The sequence below is a fragment of the Ostrinia furnacalis genome, unplaced genomic scaffold (genome assembly GCF_004193835.3).
Source record: "Ostrinia furnacalis isolate ACB-3 unplaced genomic scaffold, ASM419383v2 OfSCF3549, whole genome shotgun sequence".
Taxonomy (NCBI): Eukaryota; Metazoa; Arthropoda; class Insecta; order Lepidoptera; family Crambidae; genus Ostrinia; species Ostrinia furnacalis.
This window is the reverse complement of record NW_021133788.1, coordinates 151,731-171,759: the sequence shown is the minus strand read 5'-3', so window position 1 is coordinate 171,759 and position 20,029 is coordinate 151,731. Positions and strand designations below refer to the sequence as shown.

Sequence of the window (20,029 nt, the reverse complement as noted above, 5' to 3'; positions counted from 1 at the left end):
CATTTCTAATTTATCTCCCTCGATCAAATTTCAATTATGACTGAATACCTACCTAAAACCTTAGTATCGAAATCAAAAACTTGATGGATGGATGGATGGAGGATCTTAATTTCTTTTAGAATAACAAACTGACACGGCATCATAAGCAATTGGTATGGTGCAACTATCGAACAATCGAAAGATTTGTTTAAAGCCATAATAACTAAACTATAAATAGAAAATAAGTAAAGATACTTACGGTGTAAATAGGAAGAAATTAATCTCACTGTCTGGACATTTCCACTCGCGCTTCATCACACAGCGCCAGTACCGAAAGTCTATCATGGACATCAAACTGCCTTCAGCATCTGGAACTATAATAAAAATCCATCAGCAACTGTTACAAATACAACTGTTGTAAATACAGCAGTCCTTTTAGCATTCATTCCAAACAGTATGCCTGAAAGCTGTGTAAGTCTCTACTTAGGCCCGGACTAAAACAAACCTGAGGCCAGATGAACATAGCGGAAAATCCGGGCCTTAAAAAGTGCCTAGAAGTGACCAGGACCGTCTGTCAAGAGTGAAATTATAGAGAAAAAAAGTTACCATATTTCTAAATTAATAAACCCTGACTCAAATCACTCAATTAAACGTTCCTTATGAAATGGCAGTCAAATTTGTGATTAGTATCTAAGATAGGTATTCGTATCACAGTCTAGAATCTATGTTTGAGTTACCTAGTTATTAAACTTCGTTTCATAATACGAGTCTTGTCTCTACATCAACCAGTTAGATTACTAGGTTAGGTATTTAGCTCAAGTTGAATGTAAAGACTTTATTTAATGTTAGAAAGGCGAATGTTACGCTTTTATAAAGTAAATGAGGAAATTAGTCTAGACCAGTATTGATTTTCTCCAACTCTACCTTTATCAATTTTGCTGCAGCTGGAAGTATTGAATTCAATAAGTAAATCGAAATGGATTTTGAATTGTATATAGGTAAATGAGTAATTTGTCATAATCTAAAATCATGAATATCATCATTCATCATCGATCCTCGTCTTATTGCGTAAAACCTACTCTTTAATTGTTTTCTTATATTCATACTATTTTAGATATTCATAATCATAATGCAAAATAACATCGTTTACAAATAAACCAATTTCACCGCTTTCATCATATGACTTAGGTTAACTAATCTTATTGAAGCTTGTTGAAGCCTATAACTATAAAATTAAAGATCACTATCAACCTTCAAACAGGTTTCTTCTCTTAACCAAAAATAGCTTCATGATGCGTACATTCTCTTCCTAGCAAATTAGACTGTCATATAAATCATCTGGCTCTAGAAAGAAAGTGAAATTTAATGATATTAAATATAACTCGATTCTATTTATAAACTCTACATTCAAATAGCTCTATTAGATAACTGAATTTCGTAAGCATACAAAATAAAATGTAGCAGGAAAACATCATTAGCATAAAAGTAATAGCATAATTTTAATAATCGTAGATATTTATAAAATTCATTATTTTTTAGTTGTGAATGACTACACACATTAAACGCGAAAGTGTGGACATGATAATTATGATAAATGTTTGTAATTGATTGTAAAAATAAAGTGCGATTTTTCAACAAAAAAGTACATTCTGACGTGCTATCAACTGTACTTGTAGAAGTACATCAACGTACCCCTCGTAGGATGCTCAATAAACCACGGACCACTTTCACCGCATGCTGGCCACGAGATGCACCTGCATTCAAGTTTAATGCAACCTACTTAACGCTCTGACTGGTTTCTCACCTAGTTTTCGACTTACGTAAGGTGATAAGGCAAGTTCATGAGCACTTTTGATTTGAATTTGGTCATTAAAATTGTACTTTATTTTATGAAGTTAAGTTTTTATCTTAATTGCAAGAGCATGGATTTACACAGTTATAATATGCAATTGCATTAAGAAAAACTGATACCTGAACGTAAGTAAATAATTTATCAATTATCAGACTTGTTCGAATTTAACACTTTCCGCTTCGTTAGCTGATCAGCGAAATGAATTCTTCGCCGAAACAAAAAATAACATCACAATAATTATACCCTTTTCTTAAATTCTTGACTTTTGCTAACACGCAACATCGGCATTGTTAGCTCAGTGAGAACTAAAAAATAAGTAGAGCTACAAATGTATAAAAAGCAGAAAACAATATAGCGCTTAACGTTGAAAGACGTGAAAGAAAGTTCCGATTTCTTAGTTTTTGTTTCTACCAACTTTTACTTTCAAAAGATAAACTTAAAAAATCAAATAACGCAAAAAATACATAATACTTATACGAGTACTTTAATCCTATCTGGCTGTAATGCAACAATGTTGGACTCAATTAAATTAAACCACAAAACTATTGTCTTTTTTATCTCTGCTCTACCACAAACAAGGCAAAATTATAATACTGTAATTTTAAAGCTTTGTTTTAGTTACGCAATAATCACCCAGAATAAAGACACTAAACCACAACTATTTCTATTCCTGAGCTTGACATAATTGAAAAACTCTCGATTAAATGTGTACGAAATGTAGTTCGCACAATACACGCGTGAATCGATGCGTGCAAATTGATTTGTTAAAATCATTCTACGAGCACAGTGAGTGAGGTTTATTACCATTACGGTAACGTAATAAACTTCCGTAACGTGTCTATTAAAATTGAGAAGGTGACACTACCTAACAAACAATTAACATACTTTAGCGTTTTAGAGCAGCTTGCCAGCCAAAACAATATTCCTTGAGGATATTTTTTCTCGACCTACAAATTATGTACCTACCTAAGTATTAACTTTAACATCGCTATTAATTTAAAAAAAACATTAATTTTGATGACTGGGTTTTAAGAAGAGTAAAAAGTGTTATCGTGTAAGATAGAATAGAATAAGAAAAAAAAAAGAGAGAGCCTTGGTACCCATAACACAAGTTAAATCTTAGCTTGGGTACCAGGATTCACTCAACATACTGTTTGTGTTCCTATCTAGATAGTTGTAATCCATTTACTGTGTTGTATAGTACTTATTATTATTCTGTGGTTGTATGTTTTAGTGTAACACTTTATGTCAATAAAGAATTTATTTATTTTATTATTATTTTATTAACACACACTGATTCGTTAAGCCATCGAAGTAGAGTAAGTAAGCATGGTCTTGGAATGTCAACTACTAAGCTGTATGTAGAGCAGTTTTTCTCGTATGCATGATCTGTCTATCATCATTCCATCACCGATTTACATTGTGTATGCGCAAACGCTTTATCCGGCCATCTGGTGGAAAAAACACAATTTCTCTTTTACTGAGCGCGGGCAACGGTGCGGAAAACCGGTCAAATGGGGATTGTCGCGTAATGTTCGCGGTTCTGTATCATTAAGTATCATTTAAATATTTTCTCTTAATTATAATCATTTTAAAGTTTACTTTACATAATGTAAATAAATATTTAAACAACGTTTCTAAAAGACGATGTAATTAGCCACAAGTAGGTAGGTAAGTTTTAATTATTTGACGTAATATTATTATTATATTCTTTATTTTTACAGGAAGTAATTAATGTTATATAAACAAATCAACAAGTGCATTATTAAATATTTATTCTCTTTTGTAAGCTAATGAACTTAATTTTTTTTCGTGATTTAGATTATGCGGCATAATCATTTAATGCTATTATGTTGTTTCTGAATTAATGTAGTCGAGTATGTGGTGTAAGTAAGTAAATAACAGTTTTGAGCTCATTAAAACCAGCTAAGTGAAAATTTTAACTTCATTAACACAGGCATTTAACTGTTGGCATATTAAAAGCATGCTAAACCTTACCTACGTTTTGTAGGTAAGGTTAAAAATAGTCCAAATTTATTCTTAAAATATCTACCTACAGTAATTTAAATTAAATAAGTTATTATTTTCAACTTTGCAAGTAAATTGTGTGTAAACATTTTACCTACCACACAAGAATACTTTTTAGATACCAATCCTGATGTCATGCGAAAAAGTATCTGAATTATTTTCCTAGTGCGTGTTCCGCGCGGTAAATTTTTTGCGGTTGATTCGTGCTTACTGCAAAAATAAATATCTTTTTGCGAGTGAAAATACAATGTAAGCAATACAAAGTGTAAAATATTCTTGATTAGTCGCATAAAAAAATGTAAGAGGGAAATGCTTGAGTTATTGTTAAATAAGTATATGAAAAAACAAATTACTTACACTTTAAATACTAACTTTATATTACGATATCAGTACATACTTTAGAAATATTTAGATGTTTTCACAATTCATAAATTAAATTAAAAACATAACAAATTATAGAAAACATTAAATAAATAAATGTTATTTTACATACCGACATCCAGGTAGAGCGCGAACAAGAAAACCAAAGACAATCCATAGTTTTTCATCCACATTTTACACACTACACATAAAACCTCCTTTGTTTACTTTTTTACATTCTAAGCACTAGCACACAGTCCGTTCATGTGTTCCAATAATTTTGAATTGAGAACGCGGTGACATTTGATACAGTTCGCGCGCTTTCGCGGAAGCAAAGGCGATCAAGCCTGCGCAGCCTAGGCTTTGTCTCAATGCGACAGTCGAACGCGGGTGACTCCGTCGGCGGAGAAATGCTAATAACGGCATGGGAGCGGGCGTAAACCGATTCAACCAAAACGCGTCCACTGAAAAGAAAGTAAAACTTATTTCATTTCGCATTCCAGTTAATTGTGCACTTACTCGTTTCTCAGGATTTGCGAGTACAGTAAAACAGATGGCCTTCATTATTTATGTTCTACTTAATTCAACTCTAAGAAACGACTTTACTTTGTGTAATTCCCAAATCAATTAGTACCTATTATAACCATATTAACCCATATCTAACGTAGTGGATTTTGTAAAATTTTTGAAACTTTTTAAGTTTTGAGAATTTTATGTACCTACATTTATTAAAAAAAAAGCAAAAATAACAAACCTCTGAAAATAAAGCTTCACTTTCCCGCCAAGAAACAAATTCAAACTTTTTGCTGTCAACTTACCACTCCGCAACTGAAATAGCGTCATCTATATTTTATGTTAGTACAACTTTTAATAAAAGGCTAGGATTCGATTGTCGGTGGATGTTTTAACAAACATCAAAATGTCATTTTAATCTTTCTTTCTCACAATAAAAATAACCTTTCATGAATGAGTGTAATGAAACCAATATCTGTGAATGAAACCTGTTTTATTTTTATTAACACTACTATCAATCTCTACTCTTCATTTAACTTCAATAAAAGCTCTAAAATTAGTAAACTTATTTATCTTAAATTAATATTTTTTTGTTATTTTTAGAACAGTCTATTTATTTCTTTACGTAGTTTAGTACGTGTATTGTACCTAAATCGTGAATAACGTAGTGACAGTAAAATTAAATAAATCTTTTATAATATTTAATTTTATGTGGATATTCAGTGAATTCCATTGTGGTTTAGGTACTGATAAGATAAAGACAAGTAGGTATGTAGTTAGGTACAGTCATAGCTTTTATTTAACTTGACTCTGAAAACATAACCTCCAAACATTGAGTTATAATGTACTACGTAGTAATATTACTTCAATGCCTCCAAATTAGTACCTACTCATAATAAAGTATCAGAAGTATAAGTCCTTTAGTCTACAATGACATAATTATAGTCTAGTATAAAAAATAATCAAACTTCATAGTTATTATTTTATATTTACTTTTGACTTTCAGATAATTATAATAGATATACTTTATTTATTTCTGAAGTGGATGCTTGGGTGAATCGTCGTCTTCATCTATATATATAAAAATGAAACCCGTTTCGCGTTGTCACGGCATCACGTGTGAACGGCTGAACCGATTTCGATAATTCTTTTTTTTAAATGTTTGTGGAAGTCCAAGGATGGTTCTTACGGAAAAAAATATTAAGAAAATCTCTACGCTAAGGCGGTACGAAGTTCGCCGGGTCAGCTAGTTTATCAATAAATAAACAAATCACGCGCACTCAATCTAGGGCTGACACCTGATTATTCTAAAGCAATATAGGTAATAACTGTATTGAATATCCTATAATTTTAGTATCTAAATTAATGAGTGAACCAAGATTAAGAAGTAGGTACGAAAGCATAGAAACCTCATTCCCAATTTTTGTATGCAGAATATTGTTTGTTGCAATTTTTCGAGATAGCCAGCCCTAAAGTGAATACAAATAAACTGGCGCATGTGCTTTAAGCAGACGTGCCCTTGATCTTGATTAAAGAAACTTCGGTAACGTTAAAAACATCATGATACTGTGTGTTGAGATAGGTTATAGTTCTGCAACATCAATACCTAAACTATTTTTTTGTCTGGCGCCGGGGATCCGGATTCGATTCCTTGTTCCACGTAATACCTACATAGTGGGCTGAAAAAATTTCAAGTATCTATACGTCATTAAAACGGTTTTTTCGTCAACGTATTGCACAATATTGAAACCTTAACACTAATGATTACTTAGAGTATAAAAATTACTCATCATTTTGCATGTGATATCTTCATAGCTCTGATTAAAGTGGCTATAATGATTTATCTTAAATAATGTGTTACCCAACTGCAGAAAGAGGAGTAAGAACTGAATAAGTATAAATCAGTTGTATCAAAATGACTAAAACCAATCCTGGACACGAGTCATTATTATTTATTTATTCTTAGTCATAGTAGTGGACCGACGACATCGTAAAGGTAGCAGGGAAGCGCTGGACGCTGGCCGCTACCAATCGATCAACATGGAAAGCATTGGGGGAGGCCTATGTTCAGCAGTGGACGTCCTATGGCTGAAATGATGATGATGATGATGTTTAGTATAAATAAGTAAGTATACTCCACGATACTATCTCGTGAAATTAGTGAATGAATTGTTCAATGAGTAAGGCAAACTCACATGATTTCCTTTACATACTTTATCTTGTTGACATTTGACTCTAAGCAGCCTTCGCACGATGTCTACATAAACATTGAAAATGTTGCCAGTTGTTAAATACTTCGTAATCTATGTAATAAAACATTGTTTAGAAAGAGACTTATTTCAGTGCGCTTCAGGATTCTAAAATAACGCTAAAAGTACATTAATTTAAGACCATTTGGTTTTAAGATGTCCAATATTATAATTCTATCTTCATGGATAGAATTATAATAATGGACATCTTAAGACATTAAGTCTTGCATCGTTTCATAAGAATGAGTTTTTTTTTACTTATTTCATAGATAAAATTTATAGACAGGTTTTGAATATCCGCGAAGGCAGTTATTTCTAGTAAGTAAATAAAAACAGGATCCTATTTCCTTCAACACTCAAAATCCGTACAGGAAAACGATTTTAGAAGATTTCCCAATGTTAAATGCGCGCGCTTTATCATGGTATCATTTTTGGTTTGTTGTGGTACATAAAGGTACTAAATGACTTCGTCACGAACACTGTGGTGTCTTATTTAATTGAAATAGAAGCTATTTTGCAACGGAAATGTACACATTTCGGCTGAACCATTTAAGAACCTAGTAAGGGACACTTTTTCAGATTTTCGTTTTTTGTCATAAATCACCTTAGAAGGTCTCCACAGGATGTGAAGACAGAAATCGCTCTATTACACTTAACACCGGAGAAACGCGTTGCTAAAAACCTAGTAAGTGCAATTCAAATCTGCAAAAACCATTATCAAAACCTAGCAAGTTACAATGACCATTTAAAACCTAGTAAGTGCATGGACTTACTAGGTTTCAAAATGGTCAATGTGACTTACTATAGGTAAAATGCTACTGTAATTAAAATATTATTTCGAGTTCTGTTGGCTGACACTCGATAACCATATCAAAATCTGGGGACTACATGAGTACTGATTCATATTCGATTTTTATTTTGATTTTTACGGGGCACTTTTGTCAAAAAAATAATTTTTAGTGTTAGTAAAGATCATAAAACTTGCAATTTTTAACTAAATATATTCTTTTATTCCATAAAGTATACTTTAGTAACTAATCTTTAATATAAACATCGGAAGTTATCCAAATCTTTAAGCATCTTAGCAGGGCAAATGAAAATGCGTTTTTTCGCTCTCCTGTAAAATTTGCTCCGCTGCACTTACTAGGTTCTTAAATGGTTCAGCCGATTTATATGACGTCTTCTGTACCAAAATTAACATTGTAGCCGGTAACACTGAGATCGCAGTTTCATAAACACATCTGTAGACAAACGCGCGCACGCGCGTTTTTCTTACACAAACTTGACGAAAACTTTAATAATTTACGAGATAAGTCATACAAATAAAGTTATATTAATAACTTAGTGACCAGTTAGTGTCAGTCTGTAAATTTTATTAAGTTAGTTACGAACTGAAGTGTTTGTTTTATAAATAAGAGGGAATTTAAATAATTTCGTGGTGGAATAACCATTGTTTACTTCAGTAAGTATTTAAATAATTTGATTACTTACGAGTACTAGAAAGAGGATTTAGGCGATTCCTAGCACACCTAGATGAGAGTTCATTTACAAAAGAAAAGTTTAGTGTTTAATTGATGCAACCACAAAGCCTTCGCAACCACAAACCTTTACCTTTACGGAAAGCTTCATGTGTACCTACTTATTATTGCGCTGAATGGATTTTTTATCAGACAATTAAAGTAATAACAATTAATTACCATAATAAATAATATCACCCGGAACTTACAGACGGTGCAAAATAAATTATCTGGAAATAGAAGGGTTACACTGGTTGAGGTGGCCCTTTTCAAGACTTGGAAGCTTGTGGGTAACAAACCATTGGACGTGGAGAGGGTCATTAATTATACGTATATTTTCTACTTTGCCGAACATTAGCGCGAGAACGGTTTGTCCAAAACATATGAATTTGGTCTTATTCAATGCAGGATTAAGTGCCCTTCAACCGTCATGAAGACCACTTTTTGATAGAGTAAGTCCTTTACGCGGTATAACCGGAAAACCGAAAAAACGCCGCTTTCGGGGGCCCCCACCACTTAAGCACAACTCCGTCGAAGTCGAAAACTTAGGAGAGTCTTAATGGGCAATTAATGAAGCCATTAAAACAATAAAATCTTTTGTAGGAATTATTTCCGATTTAAAGGTAATTCTACTGGACTATAGTGCAAATTAAATAATAATGTTAGTTTAGTTTTCAGACAAGACAAAACAATAGGTACCTAATTTACATTACTTTTTGTTTAGATAAATCATAATTATTTTTAATTAAAACATACTTAATAAGTAACATTTTTCCAGGTCATGGAGGCACACATGGAAAACAACAAAAGTGCGTATTTTAAAAATTAATATTCTATAAACACTATGTAAATATTTAAAATTCATCATCTTCAGATCTACATTCAGATTTCCATTACATTTTCGTGTTTAATTTGTTTGTTTTAATATAATCAATAATTTAATATGTATGTGTCAAAGAACATTACTTTGCTAAATCTTTTTTGTTTTGTTTATAAATACCATTTAAACAATAATTCATTTGTACAGTCAATCATTCGTGTCTACGTCCCTAAATATTTTGTTCTAATCCTTTCTACAAATAGACGGTAGCACATCAAACTAAACATTGTAATCTTTATTATGTACAACAAGAGTGATTTTGCAACAAAAATTTAGTCCGGTGTGCTGACGCTGTACATTTTACATCTTTGTTAATTTCTAATGCTTTGTTACTAAGTTTGTATATTTGTTTATAACCTTTGTTTTATTTAACCATTTCTGTTTATAGGTGTTCGAGTATATACGTTCATAGGTAATGTGCTATATCGTGTATTAATTGTTTATGTTTTTACTGTTAACTAAGTTGATATAACAGTAGGTACTTAATACCTAGGCTACTTTCGGTGGTGGTGGATTTTTATCTAATTAACCCCAAAACAAATGAAACTAGATGTTATCCATAGTGAAACTGTAATTAATATTCATTCATTATGAATATAATAAAATTATTATATTACAACTTTTTAGACATGTTTAGATATAATACTAGTATTATATTATCTGTGATATAATTAAGTGAAAATAATTACGTACAACTAGAAAGAGCGGTGAGCTAATTCTCACGCTTTACTTTTATTAATAACTGTTTTTCTTACGCAGATGACAATACAGATAACGAAGAACGCCACGGGAAGTAAGTATCTAGTATTATTTTAGAAGAAGTTTTCATTTATAAATGAAGAGTGAGAGTGAAATTTTACCAAGAGGAAATAGAATAAAAATACTATGTTCATAATTGCATTTAGAAGAATGCTCTTCGATAGTCGTCCTCAATAAGATAGCTGGCAGGAGCTGATTAAATAAAGTGGCAGTGTATTACTTTCTAGCTTTATGTTTAGCAACACACTACCATTGATTGAAATATAAATATAATAATATATCTTTAATGTTTTCATATAGCAATTGGTGGAGGAAAATATGTTTGCGCTGCCACCAAGCGGACTCAACTCCTTCCTGGCGCCCAACGTGGTGGAACCGGCTGTGCCCGTATCCTTACTTTTCAACTTACAGACAAACGGCACAACAGTTCTGCATTATAATGTTCTGTGAGTTCATTTTTTAAAGCAAAAATGGATCATTAATGTCCTATGTAATTTGGAAGCTTACTTCTTTACTTAACTACGTATATAAGTCTTACCATAGGTACAATGGTTTGGGAATTGGATTAAGTTTGTAGTTTTCAATATGATACCTATCTATAGCTATCATATTGAAAACTACAAACTTAATCCAATTCCCAAACCATTCGTGAACGTGATTGTGGTTTACTTTTTCAATTTTGACTACTTTGTGGATAGTTAAAGACTGTCTTCTTTGTGGATAGTTAGACACTATCTTCTGAATATCTTGTTTGAATTTAGTCTAACTATCCTATGAAAATATGTCTTTTTAGTTTTACTCACATGGGGCATATTTTACGTGGAAATCGGAGCACCAGTCAGCTTTCAAGGAGAACTACTGAGTATGAGCGTCCTAGTCATTGCAGCGTACTTAATCGGCTGGATATGGCTGAAGCTGACCACACTACCTGCTTTGATCGGCATGTTGCTGACTGGCATTCTGTTCAGGAACCTTGGATGGGTCACTATGACAGATGAATACAGGAAACTCAATCAGGACTTGAGGTTTGTAGTCTTTGGAGCTATGAGCTGGTACAGATGACGCGTTTGTTGCACGATTCTAGACGCGCGAGTAAAAACGCATCATCTGGACCAGCTCTAAGTAACGGGTATCATCTAATAAGACGTCATTTTATTATAGTTGTAATACTTAGGTAGGTACGCTTTTCCAAAAGAAAGTGTGTAGGTATTAGGTACTCTTATGCCCGTTTTTACCATCAATCCTTAATTTTAAGTGCCCCTATTCAAACAAAATTCATGTTATGTGTTACCATAGGGGTCACTTAAAAAACATTAGGGATTGATGGTATAACGGGCATTAGCCTGATAATGCTTGCCTTATTCGATTTTATTCCTATACAAAATAAAGGTGAGAGCCGCGCTTTGAAGTGTTGACTGTGGTTCCGGTTTAACTCTCAAAACTTTCTTAAATTGCTTAATCAAGATTGGTTGTTTTTCTTGCAGGAAGGTTGCTCTAGTTATAATCTTAACTAGGGCAGGTTTGGGTCTCGATGCTAACGTACTAAAGAAGCACTACGCCGCCGTTTTACAGCTAGGTCTTCTACCGTGGATTGTGGAGTGCATAGCTATTGGTGTTACTACACATTACCTCTTACATTTGCCATGGATATGGGGTAAGCACATGATCTGACATAGCCTTTATCTATAAGATATCTTTCTGTGGCCATCTTCACAAAATTTTAGTTTATTGCATCGTTGACTTTGGTGTCACTGAACTACGAGCACTTGTAGTGTAAATCATAATAATGAAACTACAAAAAAGTCACAACGATGTAAAGACACGAATTGTATGTGTATATTTACATTCCATTCCTTAATATGGTGCACCTTGACTCAACAATCAGCCTCAGCTTATCTAAAACCCTAACGACTTATATTTTATCAGGGTTTCTACTGGGATCAATGATAGCCTCAGTCTCCCCAGCAGTGGTGGTGCCATGTCTGTTTAGACTCAGAGATGTGGGGTATGGAGTTTCTAAAGGAATACCCACTTTGGTACTCGCGGCCACAGCTATAGACGACTCTATAAGTGTAGCGATATTTGCTATAATATTGAATGCCATGTTTTCTACTGGGTCCACCACCTACAACATTATAAAGGTAGGTATAACTATCACGGTAAAGTTTTTAACAAGTTACATTTTAATTCTATGCAACTTTAACAGCATTCATGATTTACTGCTACTATTTTTCAGGCTCCATTATCGATAATAGCCGGTATCGTTCTGGGGTCCCTGTGGGGAACTCTAGCATCAGTGGTTCCAGAAAAAGGAGACACCTACGTCGTGCCATTGAGATTTTTGTTTTTGCTTTTGGGGGGGCTTTTTTCACTATTTATTTCTGGGTACATTGAATGGAGTGGTGCAGGTAATCAACCACTTTCTAATCATGCTTTTATCTAAAGAAGAGCTTGTATGAGTGCTTGATTAAATAATAATTATAAATTCCTTTTTGTTTAGGCCCACTTGCAATAGTGTCATCAGGTTTCGTAGCAGCATTTTACTGGGAAAAGCAAGGATGGCCCATAAACAAACACCCTGTTAGCAACATCTTTAGAATTTTGTGGATATTCTTCGAGCCTATTCTGTTTGCTTTTACCGGTGCTCAAATAACGGTAAGCTTAATTCTTGATAAGATACGGTTAAATGGACAATCTTAATTAAGAACTTTCTCAAATATTTTTTAGATAAGCGAATTGGACCCGCAACTCATGCAAATGGGGGCGATATGCTTGGTCTCTTGTTTGGTTTTACGGGTCATAGCAACTTTCTTGGTGAGCTTCGGTTGTGGGCTCAACAACAAGGAAAAGTTGTTCATCGGGCTGACGTGGATGGCAAAAGCCACTGTACAAGTTAGTGTCCATCGTCCACTTGCGACGACAGTGTGACATCTATATTATAGTTCAGATGTCACATTGTCGTCACAAGTGGACGCTATAATATAAGATGTAGTTTCTACCACTGATTGTGTCAATGGGATACCTACCTACCTAAGATTTGCTTTTATTAGTTTTATTTTAATATACAAAATACAATACAATGCGAACAATGTGTAGGTACCTGTAGTATAAAGAAAATCAATAATAGTTTATTTGGTTCACTTCCAGGCTGCTCTAGGACCCGCCGCCCTCTACTTGGTGAACAACGGTGGTTCTGCAGGAGGGTCTGTCAGGGAAGAGAAGCAACATGCTGAGGCGTTGCTCGCTGTTAGCGTGCTCAGCGTGGTGATATCAGCGCCGCTGGGTGCCGTGCTGATTGCCATTACTGGGCCTAGGCTGCTGAATAAGGAGCAATGTAAGCAGTTATTATAATCACATTTACCCTTGAAACACCCACTGTAAGCTGATTTTTTTTATATTACAAAAGAATGGTTTAGAGGACAAGTTGTATTTTTATAGACGTGATCACGCTTAACATTATTTATTGTTTCTTTTTTTTCAGCGCCCGATAAAAAACTGGAAGAAAACATAACTGCAATTGATGCTATAAATAATTCCACTCATTTATGAGACCTACTTTCTTAGTTACTTATTTCAAAATTTATTAAAAAAAATGCTGTTGGATACGCTTTCACAAAAACTGTGGGTCTAGACAAAGTGCAAATTATAATCGCAAACCAGTCGAAAAGTGATCGAAAAGCCCCTTTTTTGTATGGAGTTTTGACGGATTCGAATTTCGATTCGATCAAAAAGTGCGTTTTGTCTAGGGGGGCAGTGGGTCTAGACAAAGTGCCATTATAATCGCAAACCAGTCGAAAAGTGGTCGAAAAGCCCCTTTTTTGTATGGAATTTGACGGATTCGATTTTCGATTCGATCAAAAAGTGCGTTTTGTCTAGGGGGGCTGTTTACTTAATTTTGTACTTACCGAAATACATCTAATACTCTGTGTACCTACTTAATAATTAAAATGAATGAGAAAAAGTACTTTAAATCTTAAATAGATTTCAAAGATCTGGATTATGGATAATAATAATAATACGTACTTATTGTATTTTTATTAAATTATAATACATTAAGTAACTGAAATATATTAATAATAATTGATCTGAATTAAATTATGATTTTATTTTGTATTTGATACAACATTTTAATATTGTTCATAAATGAAATAAATATACAGGGTGGAAACGTTAAGTGATCTCACTCGATTATTTGTAAACTATACAAGATATCGTAAAACTGATTACTGATTTTGAAAGTGCTTCACAAGCTCTTTCAAACGGTACCAATAATAGGTTACAGAATAAACTGGATCTATCCGAAAATTCAATTTTTCCAGCTTCCATACATTTAGTAAAACCACATAATATTAAAAACTTTACAAGATATTCAAAAACTGATTACTGATTCTGAAAGTGCTTCACGAGCTCTATCCAACGGTGCCAATAATAGGTTACAAAATAAACTGGATCCATTCGAAAATTGAATGTTTCCAGCTTCCATACATTTAGTAGGGCCACAGTCATGGCACTCATGTCTTGTTAATATTATAGCAAATAAAACCTAAAACCAACCTTTTTCAAGAATAATTTAAAATAAGAATGCAATTACGAGTTCATTTTAAGTGTTTATTATTGAATAAAATAAATTAATACTTCTATTATTGTTTGGTTGGCATACATTTAGTATGGAGGCTGAAAACATTACATTTTCGGATAGATCGAGTTAATTCTGTAACCTAATATTGGTACCATTGGATAGAGCTTGTGAAGCACTTTCAGGATTAGTAACCAGTTTTTCGATGTCTTGTACAGTTTAGAAATAATCGAATGAGATCACTTATCGTTTCCACCCTGTATACTTTATTAAATTGTTTTATTAGTTTTGCCTGTTCATCTAAAATAATTTAACTTAGCTAGCTGTTATAGCATCCACCCATCAGATATTATGTCAATATCTATCTTTTGTGTACTGATACACGAAAATTAGCTAATATTGAAAAATTATTATTCCTAAAACGCAGAGTAACACTCCAAGCTTAAAGAACCAGTCATATTGCTTCTCCATTGTCAATACTCGATGTTTTTTTAAAGTTACCGTAGGCAATCATATTTTTAGTACAAAACCCAATTAACAGATGGCGCTATTGCGTATTATTTGGTAGTACAAAACCAATTAATATTATAATTTTTTGTCGTTTTTGCCTGTCTGTTCTCTAATACAAAAAAAAAACAAAGTGTCATGTTCTGTTTTTTTGTTTTGTTTGTCGAGTTGTTGCGGAACGCGAATTGCTCAAAACTTTTTTCAAAATTTTATTTATTTAGGTCTATATTTATTTTTCATTCTATCATGTCGGTCATAGTAATAGCTGTAGCCAGTGAGAGTGGCGTGCCTATTTTTTCACGCAAACGCGGTAACAGCGAGAATGTAAGTTTTAAAAGTTTACAAAGAAAATACCTTGAATATTTCCAAAATTTACCTATACTTTTATTATAGGTACAATTTTCAACAATCGCTTCCCTCCACGGTATCAACATGTTCAGTAAATGCCACAATTTATCAATGATTAAAACACAAGTGGACAATGGAAATATACTTTGGAAAGAATATTGTAAAAGGTAAATATTTTGTATTTGTGGGTACAGACACTACAGATGTTATTGAATTGTGAGATTTAGCCGAAGTTTCCTAAAGGCAATTTTGTATCAAGAAGTCTAGGCCAGTATCAACTGCTTCTGTGTTAACTGTTAAGTCAATTAATTTATTTTTAATTTGCTACTTTTCAGTGTTACATTAATCGGTATAGCCACTGGCGGTTTAGAATGTGATCTGGAGCTCCTCCTATCCTGCGTACACGATGTAATGATATTCTGTATTGGCAAAAAAGAACTGGAAAAACTCAAAAATATTGACCAAATAAAGCGAGATTTGAGGCAGTGTTATCCGATACTAGATTATTTACTGGAGTCTCTAGACCCAAATACAGTATCAAACACACTGCCCACACTAACATTGGATCTTATTCAAAGTATGTTATGTCCACAAGCTCAGCAATTACAGGTAAATAACTATTTATTTTTCATCAATAAAACACCCAATTTTATAATTTTTTTGTGGGAAGAAGGCTATAAAATTCAAACCTAAATTAATTGCTTCTATACCATGCTACAGATCTGTTTAAGTTATTACCAAATTTTAAAATACAGAAATAATGACAAGGTAAGCCAATATTTAATTCCTTCTTTTAATTTATTACAGCAAGCTTTAGATCAGTATGCGGAGAGTGTGACAGGCCGTTGGGCTTGTTTGAGCATTCATGGCCAGTTGGTGGCAACCAGTTCCGACTTCCAGGAACTAGATGCAAGGGAGGCTCGGCTGATGCTCCTGTTGGCAGCAGCACAGGATGGGGCTCCGTTGAGAGACACTCCAGTCTATTTGCCGCAAATGAGTCCAAATGTAAGTAAATGGTATGCACAAATGAAAATGGAACTGGAAATTGTAACAAATAAATCTAAATAACTTTAGCACCAAGTAATTTTTGTATCTAGAGTAATCATTTTTTTATTGCAAGGTGAAGTTGAGGATACTAATCCCAGCCAGAGAGTATCCCTTAGTATACTATGCTATAAAGTTTATCATTCCATCAGTAACTGATAATTTCTGAATAATTTGCTACGTTATAACAACTGATGATCAGTTGTTATAACGTAGCAAATTATTAAAGTATGTTATTAATTTTTATTTTTAGGTAGCATTCAGAGCAGTGACCTGCAAATTATTAGCCGATGTTTACATACTAGTTGTATGTGGCGCCACTCCACCTCTGTCTGAAATCGATGAAATAGTCCTCCAGTGCTGGGAAGGATACGCACAAATTATAAAGGAAGCAAAGTTGGTTCATCCTAGAAATTTCCCCATGAGTATGTCATTTGAACCAAGTATTTTAGGGTAAGCTATAAAGCAGTGACTTTCAATTCAACATTGATTTCTGTGCGTCCAAAATCATTTTTGACAACCTGATGAATATTATATTATTTTACAGCATTCTAGCTATAAACATACCTAAAAGAAGGTGTGTATTTTCTCGTCATCTAAATGTTTCAAGTCAAAAAAGTCGCGGCATGTCTGGTGCCCACCGAACCGACATTCTTCGGACTTTTTATGTCACAACTGCAAGAGATTTGGCACCAGAATTAAAGTTGAAAGAAAATGATAAAGGTAAAATAAACTTATATGAGAATGTGTTTAATCAAAGTCCAATTTTGACTGTTCTTTTCCCATACTCTTGTATCCAATAAATATTAAAAATATTCTGACCAAGTCACTACTAGATTCTGAGTTTAACCAATCAAGTTCAATAACTTTTTTCATATAATAAACTCAACAAACTCAATTTCTTCCAGATGAGAGCAGCTTTAGCATGACAGAAACATACTGGAGTTCAGAATACCACAAGTGTCACGCGCAGAGGTCTGGCGCCTTGTTATGTTGCGTACTCTACTCATCCACTGTCCCTACTCACACCATGAGGTAACATACAGGGTGGAAACGATAAGTGATCTCACTAGATTATTTCTAAACTGTACAAGATATCGAAAAACGGTTACTGATCCTGAAAGTGCTCCACGAGTTCTATCAAATGGTACCAATGATATGTTACAGAATAAATTGGATCTATCCGAAATGTTTCCCGCTTCCATACCTTTAGAAAAGCCTCAAAATATTAAAAACTATACAAGATTTAATAAAACTGTTTACTGATCCTAAAAGTGCTTCACGAGCTCTATTAAACGATATCATTATTAGGTTACAGAATTAAGTGGATCTATCAAAAAATTCAATGTCTCCTTCTTTCATACATTTAGTACTACCACAGTCATGGCACTAATCTCTTGATAATATTATAGCAAGTAAAGCCTAAAATTAATGTTTTCCATAAATAATTTTAAGTAAGAATGCAATTTACGGTGTATTTTAAGAGTTTATTATTTAATTTTAAAAAATACACTTCTAATATTGTGTGGCTGGCATACATTTAGTATGGAACTTATGGAAGCTGCAAACATTGAATTTTCAGATAATATCCCGTTTATTCTGTAACCTATTATTGGTAGTTTTTCGATATCTTGTATAGTTTAGAAATAATCGAGTGAGATCACTTATCGTTTCCACCCTGTATATTAATTTACTTTCAGGTTCAGCCAAACCAACGCGTGCAGCCTGCGCGCACGTTGGCGGTGGCGATCAGTAGAAATCAGTAGTAGCGCCATCGCGCACGCAGCCTGCACGTGTTGGTTTGGCCGAACCTTTAGCCCGGGTTCAATTAATGACGGCTCTATAAATTTTGCATAGGACTGTATAGTTAGTTATTTATTTATAATATTGTTCAATAAACTCGTCTCTTATATTTCAGACTGATTACAACCCAGATATTACAAGACTTGAGCACTAACAAGGAAGTTTACTGGTAAATTGTTCCTAAAGTGATTTTTTAATTAATGTAAATATAGATATAAGCCTTGACTCCGTCCATATTGTTATAAATAAAACATCAAATTATATATTCGCTTTTATTTAATACCAAAACATTCAAACGTCATTCTGCTAGCAGGTGATTACTTGATTAATTTGTAAGTCACTAAAAAGGCAATTTAGTAATATCACCAAATCGGTACACACTGGCTATCATATCAGGCATCAATCCGTTCTATCTAATGTATAAATATAATGATGTGTATGTATATGACAAAAATAAAATTTCGCGAATGCGAAACCTAAGGTACGATTCAGACCGGGCAAAGTGCATTGAAAAATAAGTTGGAATAAGCGCGTCTTTAAGAACAATATTGGCTCCGTGCACGATTACAGCGCCAACTAGCGTCCACAACTTTGTGGGTTCTGTCACATTGACATTTAGGTCGTATAATATTGTGAAAAAATATCGAAATGAAAAAATAACAAATATTTTCAACTAATAAATTGTTGTGATACCACGATTTGGGTGGAAAAAAGGTTTTGAAATCATTTTGGTCATTCAAATCAAATGAGATAAGTCCAAAAAGTGTGTTTAATTTTGATTGTGTCAGGGTTTGTTTACTTCATTTATAGTTGTAGTTTTACAGTAAAACAAAAAGAAAAAGCTACTTTAACGGTTTCATTATATAACAGTAAATATATTTAAATGTTTCTGTATCGCTAGTAATAAATTAAATATCGTTTTCAGATCGAAATGAGTATCGTTTTGAAGACCGGGTTTGTGAGAGTTACAATATCAAATTCCAACCACAAACCGTATTTAAAGGAAAGTTGTTGGTATTGGCTGGACAAGTCCGAGATGTAGAAGAATTAAGAACAAAACAAGGGCAGAGTTCAATAATTCACGCTCTCATCATAAGGCAAACATCTGTGCACAACAACTACTGTGACTCATTTTTGTACTACCACGTTGTATAGTTTAGTTATTTCCAAATTGTAAACGGCTATTAAAACAGCCCTATCGAAATACAGTCCACTCTTTTATTTAAGTTCCCAGTAGGACCCTTTTCATGCGATTAATTAATGATATTAAAATGTATTATGTAGAATCGCTTTGCCATTGACAGATACATCTGATGACAGAGCTTACATTATTTCTACTTTTGACCACCATGAGCGCTGCGATAGATTATGTCCCCCCCACCTAGTACTTCGCACCCAGCGAATAAGCGCGCGCGACTGTTAGCCAACGTATCCCGACGGTAGCCGAGCGAAGTCGATCCCCTTCGTAGATTTATAAATTAATTGTAACTATAAACTAACTGGGTACCTACTGAAAAGAACTATTTTCTTTACGGTTCTTACGCTTCGCACGCTCGCCAGATCTGAATCTGTATCGTACTTGACATGATAATTTATGCTATGATTGGAGGTACT

General features: G+C 33.6%; 3 protein-coding genes across 9 annotated transcripts in view; 2 read left to right on the top strand and 1 right to left on the bottom strand.

Annotated features, from left to right (window-relative positions):
• LOC114357986 (phospholipase A1) overlaps positions 1–4,656 on the bottom strand; it is a 31,823-nt gene extending 27,167 nt beyond the window's left edge. The window contains exons 1-2 of the mRNA XM_028311826.1: positions 4,353–4,656; positions 239–353 (exon numbers count right to left, since the gene is read on the bottom strand). Of these exons, the coding sequence (XP_028167627.1) occupies positions 239–353; positions 4,353–4,413 (176 nt within the window). The 5' untranslated portion in view covers positions 4,414–4,656. The remainder of the gene's footprint in view (positions 1–238; positions 354–4,352) is intronic.
• A 736-nt stretch (positions 4,657–5,392) lies between these two features.
• LOC114357993 (sodium/hydrogen exchanger 9B2) lies at positions 5,393–13,793 on the top strand. Of its 7 annotated transcripts, none has more exons than XM_028311840.1 (13): positions 5,393–5,405; positions 9,277–9,307; positions 9,767–9,790; positions 10,138–10,171; positions 10,438–10,583; positions 10,931–11,162; positions 11,622–11,791; positions 12,064–12,278; positions 12,374–12,545; positions 12,638–12,792; positions 12,865–13,029; positions 13,285–13,471; positions 13,619–13,793. In XM_028311840.1, the coding sequence occupies exons 2-13, from the start codon at positions 9,280–9,282 to the stop codon at positions 13,684–13,686; spliced, it is 1,596 nt and encodes a 531-aa protein (XP_028167641.1). In that variant the 5' UTR covers positions 5,393–5,405; positions 9,277–9,279; the 3' UTR covers positions 13,687–13,793. The 7 variants fall into 7 exon arrangements, with proteins under 7 accessions (XP_028167641.1, XP_028167639.1, XP_028167644.1 ...); XM_028311838.1 differs by lacking the exon at positions 5,393–5,405 and adding an exon at positions 5,460–5,500; XM_028311837.1 differs by lacking the exon at positions 5,393–5,405 and adding an exon at positions 8,218–8,443.
• Positions 13,794–15,375: 1,582 nt separating this feature from the next.
• Positions 15,376–18,920, top strand: fy (fuzzy planar cell polarity protein-like protein). The gene is made up of 8 exons (XM_028311832.1): positions 15,376–15,544; positions 15,614–15,735; positions 15,904–16,177; positions 16,376–16,573; positions 16,866–17,065; positions 17,160–17,335; positions 17,521–17,647; positions 18,531–18,920. Exons 1-8 carry the CDS (start codon positions 15,467–15,469, stop codon positions 18,586–18,588), a joined length of 1,233 nt encoding a protein of 410 aa, XP_028167633.1. The 5' UTR covers positions 15,376–15,466; the 3' UTR covers positions 18,589–18,920.
• The last annotated feature ends 1,109 nt before the right edge of the window (positions 18,921–20,029 follow it).